We start from the raw sequence: 21,495 nt of genomic DNA, 5'->3' as shown, positions 1-21,495 counted from the left end.
CTCTCTGAAGTTTCAACCTGGAAAGTTAGAAACTGGTCAAACTTAACTCAAAAGAATATCAGATAGAGATTGAGGCAGGTTTGGTGCCTATGGCACTACTCCTTTCCATTTCTGCTCCAGAGGCATCAGGAACCTTCCCTTGAATTCCTAATTCACTAACAGTCAAGCCTGAACTCAAAGCAACTGTTCTCAACTTGCACCTCATGTAAAGACTGAAGCTTCTATTTCAGTTCTCACAAGAAACTGCCCCCAAAAGCTTGTCCATTTTTCCTGCCATCTTAGTTGGTCTAACTAAAGTTGTTCTCTCTGCCTACAAACTTTGCCTCACTTGTAGTTGTGATGCTCTAAGGACAGAATGCTCCTACACTGCAAATATTATAGAAGGGGAAGTCACCAGATACTAGTTAGGGTAAGGATGCTTAAAAATCTCCATAGAGACAGTTATGTACATTATTTTGAATCAGGTCTGTATTACGCATATAATTTCTTCCTACAAAGAAGGAATTGTCTGTAGGCAAGGGTAGAATAAGAGAGGCAATGATGTCCCTTATTTGAAAGCTATATCCACGCTAAGAAATACTGCAAGCTTTACCACAGCATAGCAGCCTTGCCTTCACTCATCCTGTATATTCACCTACACATTGACACAGAATAAGCCTTTACTTACTAAATTCTGCTGATCACTTGGAGACTGGATTCAATCTGGGAATTTTGCTGGGATTTAACAGACATGGGGGCACGTAGTGATATACAAGGGCAAGCAGTTATAGGACAAGGGGGAATGGCTTTAAACTGACAAAGGGAAGATTCAGATTAGACATTAGGAAGGAATTCTTCCCTGTGAGGGTGCTGAGGCGCTGGCACAGGGTGCCCAGAGAAGCTGTGGCTGCCCCATCCCTGGCAGTGTTCAAAGCCAGGCTGGGTAGGGCTTAGAGCAACCTGCTCTAGTGGAAGGGGTTGGAACTGGATGAGCTTTAAGGTCCCTTCAAACCCAAACCATTTTATGAGCCTATGATACTGTGACTGGAAACGGGAGATGAGCCAGGCCTGCCTGAGAGCTCAGGAAGCCCAGTCTCGGTATGTGCAGCCCCTGGTTACACTCAGTGTAAAACATCTGTGGAACTATGACCTTAGAGCAAGAGTGCTCCCTGTTCTTGGAGAATACTGACACAGGTAAGCATCTCCTCCCCAGGTTTAATTTCTGACATGATATATCTGGAACAAGGATTATGCTTCTGGCATCATTCCTCCTGTAACAAGAGCATCAGGTCTAAGCTGGCATTTGAATCTTTAATACACAGGAAATAATGCATGCCACACAGCTTAGCCAATGTAAGAGTTCAGCCCCAAACCATGGGCATGCCAAACTTGCTGCCAGCCCTGCAGGGATGCAAAGGCATGTTTAAAGGAGGTGGCCTGCTTCCTTTTTCCCCATAATGCTACAGAGAAGTGGGCTCATATGATCTCTTCTTAACACAATCAAGCAGTTTCATGCTGTTTAGCTATCTCCACTGCAGCTTTGGAAAGGGGGGAGAGAACCACCACATGGATATGAGCTTACCTGACTATCCAGGGTTACAGTAATGGGCTCAGGGAACTCCCAGTGCCAAAACCTATCAGACAGTCCAGTTGCCATAGTTTGCTTTAGAGAGACATCAATTCTCTGATTTCTTCCACATCTGGAGCTGGGACTCTGATCAAATAAACTAGAAATTGAGAGATCATTCACAGCTAGTAGAGGGAACACAAAGTAAAGCATAAAACCAGACAGAACAGTTAAGCAGAAACAAGCTAGACACACTGAGCACAAGAAAAGATCGTGCTTTGAGCCTACACCAACTTTGGATGAAGCCACCCAGAAGGGGCTTGTCACTGATGTCTCCTGCTAAAAGAAAAACAAGAAAAGGAGACTCCCTGAGCCCAACCCATTGTGTGTTGCCTGCATAAATCTCCCCCCCTCCCTCAGAACCAACACTCGATGCCCTCCCTCCATACCCTCTCAAGCTTTGGTGTAGATGCTGAATGCTGACAAAGGCACCCTTTAGAAGCCTGGACCGCAGAAGCCAAAGATAAACCCCTTCATCCATCTCTGGTTTTGTCTCCCTCACATAGACAGATTCCCCCCAGCTCTCAAGCCCATCTCACCCTCCTCCCCTCAAAAGCGATTAGGGAAAAGCTGTAGAAATATTTGCCCAAAGCTGGAGCCTGTTGCTGGGCCCAGCTGTATTGTTGGTAGGAATACACACAGCAAACTTGCACTGTGAGGAGCCCTGCGGGACTCCGGGCGCTTCAGGGAGGCTTTGTGAGCCCAGCTCTGCATGCTCTAGCCAGACTATTGTGAAAGGGAAACAGACAAACAGTTACAAACCCCAGTGCTCCCCACTCCCATCACACACACCCCCTTCAAGTACCCCCCTTCCAGCAGCCAACACCTTCCCCAAGACAAATCTAGAAGGGAGGGGGCTGCCAATGAAGAGAATGAAAAGGTTTCCTCCTTTAGATTTAAGGCAACAAGTCAGAGCTGCAAGGAGTCCTTTATCTGCCAGGGAAGCCTCCCACTGCTCCAGAGCTGGGCCGAGCAGGGATCCTGGGGGCAGCTTTCTGAAGGCTGCCATTGATTTGTCACTGGTGATAAGTGAGGCTGGGGCCGTTCCCACCATCGCCTGCAGAGGGGATGACTCTCCCACAACACCCAGTGGGGGAGAGGGGCAGCAAATGAGGAAATACAGAACCCGATGGTCAAAAAACTCCTCAACAGCTCTTTTTTTCTCTCATGAACAGCAACAAAAAGGAACAACTGTGCTGAAACCAAGGCAGGGGAGGAGAGGCAACAGTGCATGGGGATAGTGGGGGTAGGAGGCTTTTAAACCTGCTCTATTTACATAGAGAGACTCTTCTCTGGAGCACATGCTGCTGGAAACTTGTTCTTCTGCTTTTCGGGAGGGGAAATCTTTTCTCACAGTGCTACATAAATGAGAGAGGCTAATGAAGCACCATGTCTAAAAGGTGAATTCCCAAAGCAACAGGAGATCTTAAAGGAGCACCAGAGCTCCCCCAGGGAACACACAAATAGAGCAGCAGCTGCCTGGGCAAGACCAGATGCAGATGGGTGAACTGAAAGCAAGACAAAAGGGGGAGGAAAAAGAAAGAAAAAACAAGAAGAAAGAAAATCAGTAAAAGCAGCAAGGTCCTTGGCCTTTCCGATGTAACTAATTAGGAAAGACCATCGAAACGGGTTCAACTTGCATTATGAAATGCTTCTCTTGTGCTCCAAGATGCTGAGGAGCGCATAGGACACTTCTCCTTCCTTTCCCAGCCCTCAGCCAGCTCCTGCCCCAACCAGGCTCAGGCTGAGCCACACAGACCTCATAACACAGCCTGAAAACCAAGAGATTCGAGTCTATAGAGGTACAAGAGCATCATGCCCGCAGCCTCCTTCTAGTTCAATCAGACTAGACCCAGGAATCCAGAGGATCGTATCTGGCAAGATGTTACCTCGGGACAATTGCACGCAGCTCCTAGAGCACCACATCATAATCCAGCAGGCTAAAATAAATGGAAGTTGCCAGGCTGTAAATCGTGACATTCAGCAATATTCTACCTCATATTCAGTCATTCAGAGGCACAGGGCAGGTCACTGGGAGCAGTGATTATTTCAGATATCCTAGCCCAGATTTCTTGCTGTTCCAAGCCAGCGCTGCCTTTGTGACCTTTAGCTGGGGATGAGCACAATATCAGAACCTTAGCAGATAAAATCCAGTGCAAAGATTTCATGAGTTAGAACAAAACCCCACCCCAAATCTCCCATTTATATCCGAGAACCAGCCAGCAGCCAGTTAGCTCAGAACACAAACTGAACGTGTTTCTCACCAGAAATATCCCTGTGCAGCCAAGCAGCTACATCCCAAACCAGACAAAGGTTTTGAGCAGTCCTAAAGTGCAACACAATTAAAGCCCATTGAAGCCTTCTGCCTCCTAACAAGAGAGGACTAAACATCTCCTGAGCTTGGTGAACTGACACCTTGGATCACTGCCACTACTTGAGAACCTGGAAATAGGCAAAAATCCAGCAAGACTCCAACTTGCACACCTGATTAATCTCAGTAGCTACATGAGAAGCAGAACTAACAAAGCCAGTTTCAGATGGCTTCATCTCAAATAGTCAATTTTGGTGCATCTCTTGCCAAATCGAGGGAGGGAGGGGATTCTTTCATGTCTCACAAAATGCAAACTCATGAGAAAATTTCACCCACAGCCAAGTCGCTTGTGTGGTGCCTTCCCTTTATTGTGCTGCCTATTTTCATGCAACTTTTATTCTCTGGGACCAGTTTTTTGGGGGTGAGAAGATATGCAGGCATATTGAAATAACCATGGCTTCCATACAAAGCACCCTAAAGATGCCTGCGGATTTTTCTCATGAGAAGAGCCTGTAGTAACAATATGATAAAGAACTACTTCTGATATTACTTCCTGGACCCACTTGGAGGATCTGAAGTGCATATCCAAATAGACCCAGGCTCCTCACAAAGCCCATTTCAGATCCTTTCAGCAGACGTCATTCAGCTCTGGAAGAACAGGTTTTTGACACTTTCTAGAAGCCTTTTAAGCTCTCCTGCCTACAGAGGAAAAGTTCCCCCTACATGCAGGCACATTGCCTTTTGCTCGAACCGTGACCTCAGGGCCAAAACCCTGATCAGATGCATTTACTGTGATGACTCAAGAGCCATTTTCCTTCTGTTATTCCACTTGGGAATAACACTCTGAGGAGTAGGGTCCAACAGACTAATTAAGTGGCATCAAGCTTTTGAGGCAATTTGTGGGCATTGCAAGAAGTGATGTTGCTCAGCCCAGTATAGAATACTTCCTCTAATCAAAGAGCAACCTAAGCCCATCAGTGCTATAAATGCTACCTAAAATGACTGGATAACATTAAAGATGAAGCAGAACACAGGGCTACTCATCTAGTTACTTCTATTCATAGCTGAATTTTATCATCCATAATTACAATCTACCTTGACAAGCTCCTGGGAGGTTTATTCTCAGTCGGACACAGATATTTTTCCTCTCTTTCCACTCCTAAGTGGAAGAGTTATGTAGGAATCCATTCTAATAGTTGTGCAGCAAAATTCCTCTTTTCAGTCAGGAAAAAAAGCAAGCATGTCTGTGGTGGGGAAAGAGGCCTTAGTGTGCAGTTTGGGTCCTGACTAAACTTGCTAAATATTTCTGGTACCTTACACTGCCATTTCCAGACACTGTAAGAATATAACATTATTCCTACAGATCATTCTCTAAGTAAGAACATCTGGTACGTTTGGACCTTTAGCCAACAAGCCTTGATGAGTCAAGATCAGACCTACTGAAGTCACAGCACACCATTAAGCTACACACCATTCTGGTCATGACAGCCTACACCTCCAGCTCTGAGGTTGAGCTGAGTTCGCTTTCCTGTTCTCTGTTCCTTTATTCTGAGGTTGAACGTGATCCATTAATTCCAGATTCCAAGAAGTGTGCTTAGAGGTTCATTCCCCTCCCTCCATTTTTTATTGTACACTATCAAACAATGTGGAATTACAAATAGCAACAGCATTCTGGAAATCGTTCCATGTCCCTCCTTACAACCGCACACACACTTGGCAAACTGAAACACACACAAGATGATTTAGGTATCAAGCCCTCAGAAAGAACATGACTGTTTTCCATGGGGAAGATATAATCTGCTGCCCTTCATGATACAACCTAGTTCTTGATTTCTTTGCCAGATATCCTCCCCAAACAAACCCTCTTCTGTGCACAATAAGCAAAGGTCAGGAAGCAGCCTTGATTTGACTTTAAGTGATAACACAGCTTTCAGGTCCTCCAGAAACACACTGATACTCTATCATGGGAAAGAAACTTCAAGACTATGGTTTCATATTCATCAGTAGTGCTAGCTTTAAGAGCTCCCAGCCCTCCTTCCCCTGCTCCCAGTTGCACAACCCCCATAAGCGAACACAGCTTTGAGCAGCCTGGTAATAGCCAGGGAAAGGGATCCAGTGGGCGATGAGCAAAAAGATGCCAAGTTGTAGGGTCTTCCAACTCATCCTCACCCAGCCCAGTGTGCTTCTTCCATTTGCCTCATTGCTTGCAGAACCATGGCCTCAGAGCCAAACTGACAGAAGAAGTTGGGGTCGTTTCCCATTCAAGGCTTTACAGACATATTTACTACATTAGCTAGTCCAAGAGTTATTTTCTGCTTACAGTCTGTTTACCAAGTGTTTGTACATTTAGAAGTAGGATACTCACGCTACTGTACTGAACATCCTTATGAAAAGGAATAAACAGGGTGAATTAGATCATTCCACAATTGAGTACAGTAAATGTTTAAAAATGTAACATCCTAATCTGGGAAAAAGCCACTAACTTCAGTATGCAGGGGAAAAAAAAACAGCTCTTAAGCAACCAGTCCCCATGGCTCAGTTCTTTACCCTTGCATGAAAAAAATCTGTAGGCTCCAAAATCAAGTTGACAACTATCCTTAGAGAGACCAAAAGGAAAAGAAAGACAACCCAGCCGTCAGCACACCTGGCCCAACAATCATAGAGAACCTTTATGTCGTAGCTTACAAAGAGGACATTCCCATATTAAGTTCTGTACAGACAATCTCCAAAGGTTATGGGGGAAACCACTTAAGCTATTGGGTAAATACAGCTACTGAAGCCAGTTATGTATTTACAGACTTCTACCCAGCAATTTAGCTTGCTGCTACAAAGCAGCAAAAAGGAGCATTCAATAATTATTATTTAAAGTTGGCCACACTAAACTATCCCAATTCAGGAATGCAGGGTTTAACACTTGGATTCCTGACTGAGTCCAAGTTATGCTTCTGTTCTCAAATTTCCTGACCTTTGTGGTTACGTGGTTAAATATCCATTTGTGATCCATCCTAAGACCCTCTTGCAGTCAGGATAGGGGAAAGGGTGGAAGAGTCAGGGAGGTAGAAGAGATCTTTGGGAGCTGCATGTTCAGATATGATACCCCTCATTAGACTAATGCTAACCATTTATTGAACACAATGGCAGATAACAGGAACAAACACTGTTTAGAACAAAACCAGCAACCAGATCCTCATAGAAAGGCACTAGATCTGAGAAGAGTTTTCACTCTCCCAGCATCAGACCCCAGATGCAACAAATGTGTCTATTTAATTGTGATAATGCTATATGCAGCATGTCAGAGGGGAGCAGGGGAAGATGATGAGAAAGGCAGCTTCAATAGAAAGATATTTTGGGGATGGAAAGGACAGAACAAGTCTGTATGTTGAGACTAAAAGGCAAAGCATTTAAGTGGAACCCCTATTTACTGTGTTAATCATTGTGGGGTCTCCTCTAGTTATTCAATACATCAGCCAATTTATTGCATGTAAAATCAAAAACTCTTCAGAGTAGACTGTCCTTATTGCGTGAACACACTGCATGTAACACTGCAAAGCTCTGATTTCCATCAGAGTGAACCTTTACATGATCCAATTGACAATTCATGTGTGAGATTCAGCCCACGTAGATGCTTCCCTTCAGCCTATCACATACTCATTGAGGGAGAACAGGAATGGCCATTTAGGCAGCTTATGTTTCCAAACAGTGAGCTCTGTCTGCCTTTGACTAACCAGACAGCATCAATGCTGCCGTTTCTGCACCAACTCTGGAGGAGGATGAAGATTCTGCAAATAAAGACTCAAAACCTAACTCTCTGCTAGACATCAATCATTTAAGAGGCAAGACTAAGGAAGGAGAGTCAAGACACTAGCAAGGAGATAAAAGTTTTCATATTAAGCTTGACAGTTTCTCTGGCAACAACTCGGAATGTAAGTCTGTGTTAGCCCAAGTGAAACAAGACAGTAGGTCTATGCTTCCAGTCTTAATGAATACAAGTTTCCACCACAAAGAGGTATCACCAATTAATGTACTGCACCAGTTGCAACACCTATAGGTTGATCTTTTGCCACACATGGACACAATATTAAGACTGTCATACAGTACAACACAATAAGGAGGCCTATGCTTACATGAGCCATAGAAACCAAATCTTGGGCTTGAATTCTCACCTTCCCTTATTTCCAGGAAAAGTCTTTATAATTATTAAGGCAAAGCAAAGTAGCAGCAAGCCAGTGCCAAAAGAAAACGGTTGGTCTTGTTCACTTCATCCTTTCATCAGGTCTACACCGACAGCTCACTAAAGAGCAATTCCCTTCAGTTTGCCAATACCACACCAATACTTGTGGTGTCACTCGTTTCACCATTTTGCAGGTGTGTTCCTTCTGTGACAGATCAACAAGCTGAACCAATTCATCCAGCAGATATACACTCAAACATAGCAAAGGGAACAGGGGAGAGATCACTCTGTGGGGCAGCCCAGAGTTACACTAGAAGAGGCGTAACATGAAACTATATATTGTGGGCAGAGAACAATCCTCAGCAGTGACAGCATCTTAGCACCCCACCAAAAATACTCCTCTCTGAGAGATATCAAGTTTACTGAAAGCAAAAGGCAGCAGGAACAGAAATTCCTCTCATCCTGATATTCAAAAACACAGGCTTTAAATTACCATAAAACTGTATTTTGAAGACAATGTTTCCCATAAAGCAGGATTATACTGAGCCCTACTCCAGAGCAGTAATGTGCCAGGCTAAGTCATTTGCTATTTCATTCCAAATATCACCTGAAACAAGCCCCTGACTGTGCTCCTGGACCAGCCACATCTCCACTGTCCAGCCCATTGTTTAGTTGTTCTAAGCAGCATGTTTAATTTACACAGTTTAAACAGGAGGAAAGGACTATGCTGATAGAGATGAAGGAGCAGAGGGCAGGAAAAAATGCAACTCATGATCCATAAGTCATTTTTCTAGCGCCCTTTGCAAGAGACATGGATCTGCAGGGAAGCAAGTGGGTGATAATTAGGGACAGTTGGAATATTGTTTATTTCCTATTAGCAAAGGCAGCAGTTCAGGCCTCCAAGGATAAATCACATTTCTTAACCAGATGGAAGACATTTCATTTTCAAACATCAACCATACAACAATGGACCACAGAAAGGAAGGAGCCAATTCACAACAGCAACAAGAAAACAGAATTACTAGAGATTTTAGAGATGAGTTCTCATCAAAATCTGCACTTACAAAGAGCCTCATGTCACATCAGAACTCACACCACATCCCACCACAGTCAATTCAAAGACACTTTTATTGGCAAAACAAGCTCTGCAAGTGTTACCCACATGTAAAAGACAGCACACTTGAGTTTCTCCCAGAAGTGAATTCAATATACGAAGGGACTGCCTCCACAGTTGTTTCAATAGAGAAGGCTTCATGGCATAGAGTCCAACGACAGAAATTAAAATATTCCAAGGAATAATGTTTTATATCAGTAAGAGAAGTGTTTTCTTGCTCTCTCTAATCTTCTTTTATATTTTACTCACAGGATTAGAAGATTTCCTTCTCAGCTTCCCTTTTCCTTCTCTTTCCCAGTCATTTTCTGTTTGATTTATGATGCTCTCCGTGTATCCAACTCGAAGCTGCACATGCCAGGTCAGTATTTGGTAAGAGTCTCACTTGATGCTGCACATTTGGTACTATCTGCCAGCACGACAACTTTGCGCAATAACTTGTGGCAGCCTAGCTGGCTAGTAGGTTTGGACTTTCTGTTACAGAAACTTGTGTTCTGGTTTAGATTTAGACCAGTTTCTCAAACAGATGGATTCTGGATTCAGTTATTTGCTCCATTTGCCTCAAAAGGAGTGCCAAATCCCAAAAATAAAGCTTTCGTAAGAGTGGACAGCTTTTTCACTTTGTTTCAGTCTATGGTTCTCTAGTCCTCTCAGGTAGAGGCACCTTTTGCTGCTTTGGCCTAAACAGAAACCAAGTTTCTTTTATGCAAAGATCAGCAATGAAAATCCTTTCAGTTTTGTTCTGTAGCCATTACCATATAGAGTTCACAGATTTAGTTCTATCATGTCTTTGTACATCTGAACTTAAGAAAGTTAACTTCCCCTCAGTTACAAGTATAGGAACACACAGAGCCCTGGAGTTGGCTCTTGTGGGAGTTGAATGTTTTATTTGCCATCAAATAGTAGAGTAGGAAAACCTCAGCATTGTATACAGTTCTCATGGCTTGAGTAGTTGAAATGTGTCTTACTTGCTAGGGCCACCACAGCCACACAGACACAGAGCCTTAGGCATTCAAGGACTCCTGAGGCTGGTCAGTGCAGGGCTGTAGAGCGACCATTCTACATGCCCACCTCAGCCCAGCCCCATCCTGCAGCAGAATAATTCTCTCCTTATGGAGTTACTATCATTTTCCTCCTGCGAGCCACTCCCCCTTCTGCTTGCCTCTAAAGGGCACAGAGCCATACAGCACATACCTTCAAGACTTTGGTATGCAAAGTCAGAAAACCTAGCTCCCTAGGCATCTCTGGTCTTCCACGGTGTAACTCAGATGACCCTCATTCCTTTGATAGACAGTTGTAGCATCACCACCACATTGATTTTAAGATCTTGACACACAGGATGCAGAGCACGTTGTTATGACATTGTTCAAGAAAAAAAACCCTAACTAACCTAGATCCCACTCCATGACTTTCCCAGATTAACCTGCAGGACCAATGCACTGCAGTACATTAGCCAGCAAATGCAGGTGTTCTGGCAGCTGTCCCAGTCACTTAATCGGAAGCCTGAGCTCAGAGGCTGTTTTGCCTGAGCGGGTAAGTCAAGATGCACATACCAAAGATGTCACCCAGCCTCACTCCCTTCTTTGCTCCAAGGCTTCTGGCTGAGTACTGTTTATTTATATCCTACAATTGATGGATTGTACATAGGTTTCATTTGCCCAGTAGCTCCCATTAGTTCTATACTGTAACTGTTAGATTTGGACTCGTGTACCTGATCAAACTAAACAGGGGGTTTTGCCAATCGTTTGAAGTACTCAAGTGCCTGCCTGCCACCCCCTCTTCACTGCCAGTCTGTTCTAAAGCATCTGCAGCACAAAAATTGCTCATGGCTATTTCTCAGAAAGCAATCATCTCAGCTTCTCTTCTTCCTCCAGCGTACATATTACTGCCATCAAGAGTTTGCTTCTCCAGCACAACCAGCAAAACATTACTAGAGTACCACATGAATTATCCCATTTTTATTAGACATTCCTTTCCAGCTTAAATATTTGTTCCCAAACTTCTGAAGACTTGTGGGTAAAAAACTAACCATACCAGGCACAAAAGGAAGTACGTAAAACACAACTGACTGGAAACCTTAACCTAAGAAATTAGCTTATGTTGTTCTAGTCTGGAATTTCCATGAAGAGCAACAGATTACAGCTCCTCATCTTCCAGTTCACAGGAGGCAGGTCACAAACAACAGAAACCTCAGAGAAACAACAGGTTTGTCTTAGAGCAGATGAGCTACTGCAAGCCAAAGGAATTTGTACTGGAAGGTTGCGGAAGGCAGGGATCAACAAGGCTGCTGTCTCTGCTTGAATCCTGGCAGCATAGAACTCACTCAATGTAACTACCAGTGACAAACGTGCCCTTCCAGGGGAGTTGAGGCAGAGATGGGATCCACCAGATAATAGAACCCTGGACCTGGAAAAAAAGCCAAACACAACAAACACCTGAAAGGCCTAAAGGGCTTCTGTTGTTTAAGGTAATGCTGACCACAGGTCTGAATTCTTCCTTACACTCAAAAATGCAGTGAACAAAGGCCTACATGTAGTGCTGACAGTTCAAACTGGAACACGTAGGAGGTTATCACCCCTGTGGTGGGGACAACTGGCCCAGAATAGGCTGCTCATGAGTCAACACCCTCCTGCAGCTGCTGTTCACTGGTACAGGACAGACATCAGACCCAGGGGCAGTCTTCACCCAGGGCTGTAACCTCACCAACCAGCCCAAATCCATCCTTCCCTGTTTCCAAGTCAATGCCCAAGAAAAATCCCTTCACCTCTTTGACTCTGCATGGATACAGTTCTCAATTCAACACACTCTTTCTTTGCATTAAACTTAGCTCTGTTTGCAAGGCAATGACTAGTACCCTTATCAGGAGACCTGACCTATCTTCTACCAACTCCCACATTACACTTTGTAAGATTTAGATACTGAATACTTCTATGTGGGATCCATGACAAAACAGCAGATAGTCCACTAGCATTCTTATTTGCCAATGACTATGCTCTCCTGCTTCTTGGCTATTAAAGCCTCTGGAATGGCAGCCTCCACTCTCCCTCCCTTTGCCATGCTGCCAGCTCTCCAGTTTTCTATCACAGACAGACCTATGATGTTCCTTCCTCCTCTTGCCAACAGGTACGTTGCTGATCCAGGCCCTTTTTAAAAGGCAGCACAAATTAGGGGGATGTCCTCCAGCCGTAAGAAACTCAGCTTGGGCTTTTCAAGAGTAACAGGCTTCAGAAACCACAGTGAGAAGAACACAATCTCTGAGGCCTCAAAAACCTCATCTCCCAAATTTGTCAAGGCTGAAGAAGCTGCAAACTCTGAGTCACAAAGAAAGGGCAGCAGTAAATCTGGTTTCCTTTTAACAAATGGGATTTTAATTCAGAAAATTATCCCACCTCCTGATTCATCCTCAGGAGCTCGGAACAGGAGCAGGAAATTACAGTCCGGAGACTTCTCATCCTTTTCCCTGCCCTCAGAGTTGCAAAGAAAGGATTTGACTATTCAGCAGTTATGGAAATTCAGAACTAAAGTTGGGTGGGAGCATAAAGGGAAAAAAAGAAAAAGGTGTGTCTATTTTAGTCTAATCCTGGATCCCATGAGACACGGTTCTGCTACAGTGAATGGCTGCACCTTAGGCAAGAACCTCTCCCAGACACTACCAGCTGTCACCAAGTCAAATGAACTGATGGAGCTGGAGATTCAGGCTAAAGGAGCGGAGTGTGTTTCCCTGGACCCTTCTTGCATAGTCACACAATGCTGCTTCCTTCAGAGGAGGCCGAGAACATCACGTTTGTGTTTGAACAGTTCTCACTCCTTGAGTTGAACAGTGACTCACTCCTTCATACAGCAATTCTTAATGGAGAAGAGGAAGAGAAGGAGCCTCCTTTTCCAGGAAAGGTGTTATTTTCTGCCACCAGTCTTGTTGCTTCTGTACCCAAACTCCTTTCCAACCCCAGAGGAATCTCCTGTTCTCACTTTACATGTTTTTCCAGGCAATCATCTCCAACCTCCTAACTTCTCCTTTCAACTCTGCCTTCCCATTTAAAATGCTTTTCCAGGCAGGACTGTCATCAAAAAGACCTTCCCAGACATGAGACATCCCACTCAAAAACCATGTATGTGCCCCCAGTCCTGGCAGGTCTCACATTCCATCACTGCAGATAGATGTGGTAGTGAAACTATCTCATGGGCTCACCATACCATTACTGCTCTCCCTCTCCTGCTGTTGGTCTGCTCCTACTGCTAAGCTCCTGTCATTTGATAAGCTCACCCCACTAGGTCAGGGACTCTACTGTTGAGGGTCCCTAGAAGTCACCACATCCTCCTCTAAAGCATTACTAGTATAAGGCTTTCCCTGCCTGGCTGCTCAATGCTCATCTTCACTTTCAAAACTTCCATCTTTTATTCTACCTAATTAACCACTCTTTCTGACATCAGATCCCATATAATTACTCTACTTGGATCTCCTTACACAGCTCTTCTGTTCCTTTGCCAGCTCAAGTCCTTGGCTCTCACTTCCAAAATGCCTATCTGTTAATACCTGTACTTCTATACCCCCTTCCCTTCTTCTCATGGTTTATTCTTGCATCTGCTTCCTCATCCTTATTTCCGCAGCTACCAGCTTTCAGTAGTCTTTGATGTCAAGTCCTACCCTAAAATCTCTATCCTCATTCTAAGATGCAATTGGAATGAAAACTTTGAGAAGCTTTTCCCATTAAGCAAAAGCTAAAGGAAATTTAATTAGAATGGTATGCTATGCTCTTTTAATATTGCACCTTATCTGTCCCACTAGAATAATCATTTCCCTGATCCTTATCAAACATCAGATGTCCAGTTTAGACTACAAACCCTTTGGGCAAACACAGCCTCTTCCTCCACGCTACACAGAGCCACAGCACTTAGACCAATCTTTAAGATAAGAAAAACACCTCAAAAATTCAAAGAACTCGATTTTGCCAAGAGCAGTTCCACTCCACACACTGAGACTTGGGAATGACCAGAGAAGTTAAAAGTACTCTTTGAAACTCCAAAAGGCAAGAGCAGGGTCCCACCCCCAACAGAAACAATGTCTGAGAAGAGAGGAGCTGGGTACAGACAGCACTGAAAAAGTTTTTCCATGGTATCTCTAGCTGCTGCCTGCTTCCAGTCTCCAAAGCCATCACTTATCCCCTTTGAAACAGCGGGAGAGTCACTTCTTTTTTCCTTCCCTCTCCAGAAGGAGCACAGCAGAAATAAACCTCGAATGATAAATTATGCACCACCTTTGTGTGGCTGCCTCTTGGCCAGACGGGAGATTTTTCTCCCAAAGCCTTTTGTTTCCAGCTTTGATCCCAGTGTTGGATCCGCTCTGTTCAGCACTCCCTCGGCATGGAGGTGAAGGGAGAGCTGACACGGGCCAAGTTCAGGCTTACTGCAAGTCACAGTCAGATCTTCCATTAGCCTTCTCCCCTCCCCCTTCCCAACTGGAACTCTCCTTGAGTTTGAAAAGATCCTATTAAACATTTTCCAGAGGGCCTTACAGAGGATACATTATTTTGATGGATGCTGGGACTAAAGGAGGAGGATTTCTAAGTACAGTGAAATAATGGAGTTTGTTCTAATGGGTTTAAGAGATGCCCGGGGGCACCAAGTAAGTTCCTTCTCTGCAAATCAAAAACACAGAAGACCAGAAAATGGAGCTGAACAACTGAACGCCAGGAAGCGGGGAAATCGGGCTCTATTTAACTGCAGCTCTTGGTTACAGCCAACTTCAGGCTGCTTGGAAAAACAGCACACACACATCACTGGCACAAACTTAACAGGAGAAAACAAAGAGACAACAGGGGTCAAACTGGGGGTGGCAAGTAGGAGAAGGATGCAAGGCTGGGTCCCCACCCCCTGCCAGAGAATCGGATCAATTATCCTTGAATACTAACAAGATTTCTGATTAAAGAACTGCTGCTATGCAATAGGAACAGAAAGCTCCAGCAGCTGGGAGGGGCTGTCAGGCACTAACAAAGACACACAGAAGACTATGCCCTGCTAGGGCATATGGAGGAAGTCACCACGCTGGTAGCCAGCAGAGGGGTCTCCCCTGCCTGGAGTCAAGATAACATCTCACTGCTGGCAAACTGAACTCCAGAAGTAAAACTTCACCTTGACACTGCAGAATATGGGGTCTGTTTTAAGGCAAACATGTTCCCTCCTGGAAGCTTTGCTGGACGACAGTTCTTTAAACAACTTCATAATCATAGTACAGAGAGATGGATTTTACTGTCATTCTAACCCATCCAGGGGAAAAATCTGGTGCTTCTTAGTTCTGAGTATTGCAACATCAGAAAGTTGCTGTTAACATACAACAGCTTGAGAAACAAGAGCCTGCACAGTCTTTGGTCGCACAGTCTTTGGTCATCCAGTCTTTAACAAAACTGCAATTTGCAGCACAAACATTGAACATGCACATACAACGCTGCCCGTTAATCTTAATGGATTGTGACTTGCTGACTGGTGACTGAATACAGAAAAACCTCATGACCCAAGATGCTCAGGAAAAAGAAAAGCTTCTGTTACTGCTTTTCACAACCTAAAGTTATGCTAACATTAAGCGTCCTGCTATTGGCATATATCTCATGTCATCAGAAGGCTTCCGGCTGTTCAATCCCTTTTCTTTTTCTTCTATTTTAAACAACAAACAATTCCTTGATCCAAGGAGTTTCAGTCATCCACAATTTAGCAAGGCAAATGTCCACAAACATCAGCTCTGTTTGATGTTAATAAAGTCTTTATGAAAACTTATTTTCTTGCCCTTACATACTGAGTCTCCTTTCATCTGGGCTCACAGCAGCCACGGAGGAGTTCTGCTCCTCACAGAAACACTGACTGCAGCTCAAGAGTCTCTTAGACTAAACACACAGGCTGGAACTCTTCAGCATTTAACAAGCTGTTCTGCATAACAGAGGCAAAAAATGCCTGGACAGCTGAAAAACCTGAACACAAACTCACTCACAACAGGACAGCAGCCAAGTACTCCCAAGGTAACAGTCCCAGAGCTACCAGATACACAACATGAATAAACCAGGAGCCTATGGAATCAGAAGTCCCTGGATCCATAGTTAGTATCTTTAGTATAGGGAAGTCATAGAATTATAGACTAGTTAAAGTTGGAAAGGACCTGAAGATCATCCAGTTCCAACCCCCCTGCCATGGGCAGGGACACCTCACACTAAACCATGGCACCCAAGGCTCTGTCCAATCTGGCCTTGAACACTGCCAGGGATGGAGCATTCACAACTTCCCTGGGCAACCCATTCCAGTGCCTCACCACCCTAACAGTAAAGAATTTCTTCCTTATATCCAATCTAAACTTCCCCTGTTTAAGTTTCAACCCATTACCCCTTGTCCTGTCACTACAGTCCCTAATGAAGAGTCCATCCCCAGCATCCTTATAAGCCCCCTTCAGATACTGGAAGGCTGCTATGAGGTCTCCACGCAGCCTTCTCTTCTCCAGGCTGAACAGCCCCAACTTTCTCAGCCTGTGTTCATACAGGAGGTGCTCCAGTCCCCTGATCATCCTCGTGGCCTCCTCTGGACTTGCTCCAAGAGTTCCATGTCCTTTTTATGTTGAGGACACCAGAACTGCACACAATGCTCCAAGTGAGGTCTCACGAGAGCAGAGTAGAGGGGCAGGATCACCTCCTTTGACCTGCTGGTCATGCTCCTTTTGATGCAGCCCAGGATACAGTTGCTTTCTGGGCTGCAAGCGCGCACTGAAGCTGGCTCATGTTCATTTTCTCATTGACCAACACCCCCAAGTCCTTCTCCGCAGGGCTGCTCTGAATCTATTCTCTTCCCAACCTGTAGCTGTGCCTGGGATTGCTCCAACCCAGGTGTAGGACCTTGCACTTGGCATGGTTAAACTTCATGAGGTTGGCATCAGCCCACCTTACAAGTGTGTCAAGGTCCCTCTGGATGGCATTCCTTCCCTCCAGTGTATCAACTGAACTGACATGAAAAACTACAGGGTAGATATAGAAAGAAGAGATTCCAGAAGCAACACAGTGCCCAGTATTCATGCAGTAGAGATAAAATATCCCATAGAAGAGTAATGCTTAACACAACAGCCATGGCAAAGACCCATGGGCTTTACAGATGTAAAAGCAAGAGCCTTTACATCAAACACATAAGATTCACAGAAGACAATCAGTGTTCTCTACTGTGATTCCTGTGAAACTGAATACAGTGTGCCAGTCCCTAGAGTGGGTTTGCTGCATGCCAGAGCTCAAGCTCTGAATGTTGTAACAGGTAAAGCCAGACATATTGAAAGACGGTCAGTTTAAGTGTGCCTCCATGTATCACCTTATTATGTAAATCCTTTCAAGATAACATCACAAACAGCTACAGTGGAAATAACAAGAGGACTAGAGAAATAAATGTCCACTTTTCTTATACATTTAAGATCAGTTTACTTCCTAATTCACCCTTTCCAAGGGGGAGTCAGTAAAATGTCTGTGCTTTAATGAATCTTTTGCTCAGAAAGAGAAGTTAAAGTCTTATTAGAAAGAGAGTTAGCCACAAGTCAAAAGCAGCAGAATTCAATGGAGGTGTAGGACGTGCAGTTACTTTTTAAGCCTACTTTTAAAACCTTGACTGGTTTCCAAGATAACATCTCTTTATCAGCTTTTGTAAGTGTTATGAAGCATATATTCCATTGTGTTCAATGGTAAGTTGCATTCTAGGGCAAATGGAGTTGGCCTTGGGCAAGACAATTTCTACTTCACTTCCCACATTTACAAAAGAAGGATAATATTTGCCTGTTTCACAGGAGTGCAGGAAGACTGGAGAGGACTATCAGACTACAGATCATTCTCATAGAATTATTGCTTTAATTATTTTTGAATGTAAATTTCACCAGTCTGGAGAACTACAGGTTTTTAGAATTAAAAAATACAAATCACTTCCATTTCTTTCTCTACTTAACATCCAGCAAGTACTGCTTTTGGTTTGAACTACAAACAACTGGATAACTGGATTTACATCCAACCACTTTTTCTTTGGAACTTCAATGAACCCAATGTAGAAAAACAGCTCCAAATTTTCCGAAATCCCATTTTATGCCCCACATGAACAGAACATCCCTCTTCAAGGTTCACAAGACACTCTGGAAATGCAACCACTTGATGTAACTAAGTACCTAGTAATTTGGCTGCTGCATACACCCACACTCCCAAGATGCAAGAAGGGATCTTCTATTGCACAAAACAGCAGTCAAGCACACAACAAAGCTTTCGGAAAAAGAATATGAAAGGAAACTTCTTATCCACACTCAATAAATGAATTTGTAATATTAACTTTATACTGGAAGATTTCTGCTTTATGCTTTTTTACAAACATTACCCTGTTTTAGTAGATACAGAATTGTTTAAAAAAGTAAAATAAATAAAACCAAACACCACCATCACCACCATTTGTCAGCGTCCTGCAGCATCTTACTCTTCATTTTAGAAGACTGGGGATGTTACTCAGTGCCACCACCACTGTGACAAAGACAGTCAAGGTAATTCAGAGTTATTGTGAGATCTGTGAGTATCACCCAACCTCATCAGTAATAAACCCAGGCACCCTCAGCACACCCAGCAAACAGAATATTATCAGCTCCAAGTTGATAACAGGAGAAGGGGCATTTTGCACCTGGTTTGTGGAACCAACAGCAGTGCGAAGTGGAGACTGCAATTCCCACTGCAAACTGCACTCCTGGAGAGGTATCACATTCAGGTTTGTGACCCTACAGTGTCTGGGGAGCGAAGCTCTGACATTAGCCATGTATTCTTCTGGCAGAGCTCCAGGGCAAGCACATCACTCAGACAGGTTCTGTGACATTCTGTATTCACACTAATGCAGACCATCACTGACATCAGGCCCTCCTTCATCACCATGCACCAGCAGCGTGTGCCATTAGCTTCACATTCTCCCTCTACACCCACTTCTACCTGCACCACACTTTCAAGAGCTCAGAATACTCAGAGACCTCTTTTTTTGACACAGTCTTCTCTAGTTTTAACTGCCACCATCCACCAAAAGAGGGTCAAAGGTCAACCCTGCAGACTTGATTGCTTTACCCACTCCTGTCCTTGAAGCACAGAGGTAAATGACCAAGTGCTTCTTCCCATTTACCTGTTTGGCACCATGAGTTCTGTGGCTGCAGATGCCTTGTGGCAGTTCAGCTGCACACTATTCCCCACTTGTACTTGTAAGGGACAACAATGAAAAGTTTCTTGCTAAGGGGAGGAACACAAACTCATCACAGACTTTGGCATCTTCTCTGCCACCTCCTCATGTTTTTCCTTGCTTCAAACAGGAAAAAAATTGCCCAGGAATTCTTATCGCAAAGCTTATCTTGGCATGAAGGAAAGAGGATGCTCACTTCTGAAAACGGTTGGCACATCCAATCATAAACACACATTCATTTGACAAGAGGACACAGGAAAGTGCACTGATGGGAGAACAACTTGAAAGAGCGACAAACTGCCATAAAAAGCTTCCCAGAGACATCAAGGCACAACCACCTACAAGCAAAGTTGCCCTTTACAAATCAGACATCCCCCACATGGCTGTTAACAGCCCAGACACATTAACTAGGAGCACCTGGGTAACAACCAAAATAAAACACATCCACATCTGCACCTACACTAAGATCTATGCTTTAAGATCTCCCTCATAGACTGTAGCACAGTATCTGTGTGGAGCTTGGGAACTAAAGAGTACTTCTGTTTTCTATAAAGCAGATTTTCTGATCCACAGAACTGCAGCCCTTTCCAAGCTGCTTTAGCACCTTCTTCGAAGCTGACTGCAATTAGGTTTCTTGTTAGAAAAGAAATAAAATTACTTGAAACCCAAACTCCATGTGATTGTGCCCCAGAGGCAATACTTGGAGAACGATGGAGGTCAGCAGCACTACTGCAAATGCTTCCTGTAATTTCAGAGCAGCACAGGAGAAAACGGATGGGTGAAATTATACAGCAGCTGCCAAAGGAGCGCAGGGAGAGAAATGAGGTACGGATCTCCTCTCCGCACCCCTCCCCCAAAAGCCTTCCAACTCTTTATAAACAGTTCCACGAAGCGTTTAGATGTTTTCTCCTCCACCGGGCGCACTTGTAAAAGAAAGCACTACCGCACACAACGAAGAAACAGCAATCGCTTTTCAGTTGATAGAGCAACCACAAAGATAAGTTTTTCACTTCACGGAACTGCTTCCCTGCTCGCCCTCACCGCAGGCAACTCCTGCCCTCGCCACTCTTTCTGGTGCCGCTCCTACCCCGGCCGCACTCCGTCAAGGCTTAGCGGCAGAGGAGAGCTCCCGACCCCCGCCGACTCAAGGCAGGTAGCCCTGGGTGCTGCCGGGGAGCCGGGCTGTACCTTTAAGGGGCCCGTGGCGGCGGGTGCGCGGCTGCATTCCTGCTCCGGAGCGGCGGCTGTCCCGACACGCCGGGCACGGCAGCCTCCGAGGCAACCTGCGCGCCCGCCCCAGCGCAGCCCGGCCCGGCGCTCGCACCGAGGGAACAAAGCCCGCACCCGCCGCCGCCGAACTTCCGCGGGGGGCAGCGGCCGCGTGGGCTCCGCGCTGCAGCCGGGACCTGCGCCCCAGCCTGCCGGGGGACCCGGCTCCAAACCGCCGCTGCAGGGCTCGGGGAAGGCGAGAACCGGTCGCAGGACGGGGCAGGGCACGGCTCGGCTGCCGCTCGACGGGTGCGGGCAGGTGAGCGGCGCGCCGGGACAGAGCTCCGCACCGCCGAGCCCGGGACGGCGGCAGGGCCCCCGCGGGGCAGAGGGTGCCGCGGAAGCCGCTTACCTCTGGCGCGGAGCAGCGCTCCCAGCAGCAGCAGTAGCAGGAGCTGCGGAGGAGCGGGCAGGAGGCATCTCCCGCCGCGCCGCCTCATGGTGGCAGCGCCCCGGTCCCGAGCCCGGGCCGCCCGCAGCGACGTCCCAGGCTCCTTCTGCGCTCAGCGTCCCGGCCCCACCGCCGCTCGCTCCCTCCGCAGCCGCGGCAGCTCCGGGGCTGGGGGCTCGCTCCCCGCTCCGCCCGGCCCAGGCCCGGCCCCGGAGGAGGAGCCCCGCCGGGGCAGCCCCCGCCCCGCTCCCCCCCAGCGCCGAGGCACTTGGAAAACTTTCGGCGCGGCAGAGGCGGTCCCGACTCCGCATTGGGACACGCACCAGCAGCATCACCACTACCCCGGGCTCACCCGCGCCCTCTGTCCTTGCCCGCCCTCGTGGCTCCCTTCCTGCGGGAGAGGAAGCCCTTCCTAAAGCGGCATCGGGGCTCTCGCTGT

The 21,495-nt window shown here is 45.7% G+C and overlaps 1 protein-coding gene across 1 annotated transcript in view; it reads right to left on the bottom strand.

Annotated features, from left to right (window-relative positions):
• LRP4 (LDL receptor related protein 4) overlaps window positions 1-21,127 on the bottom strand; it is an 81,775-nt gene extending 60,648 nt beyond the window's left edge. The window contains exon 1 of the mRNA XM_034062340.1: window positions 21,018-21,127. Within this exon, the coding sequence (XP_033918231.1) occupies window positions 21,018-21,105 (88 nt within the window). The 5' untranslated portion in view covers window positions 21,106-21,127. The remainder of the gene's footprint in view (window positions 1-21,017) is intronic.
• Window positions 21,128-21,495: the final 368 nt, after the last annotated feature.

The sequence above is a fragment of the Melopsittacus undulatus genome, chromosome 4 (genome assembly GCF_012275295.1).
Source record: "Melopsittacus undulatus isolate bMelUnd1 chromosome 4, bMelUnd1.mat.Z, whole genome shotgun sequence".
Taxonomy (NCBI): Eukaryota; Metazoa; Chordata; class Aves; order Psittaciformes; family Psittaculidae; genus Melopsittacus; species Melopsittacus undulatus.
This window is presented reverse-complemented; position numbering and strand designations above follow the sequence as displayed.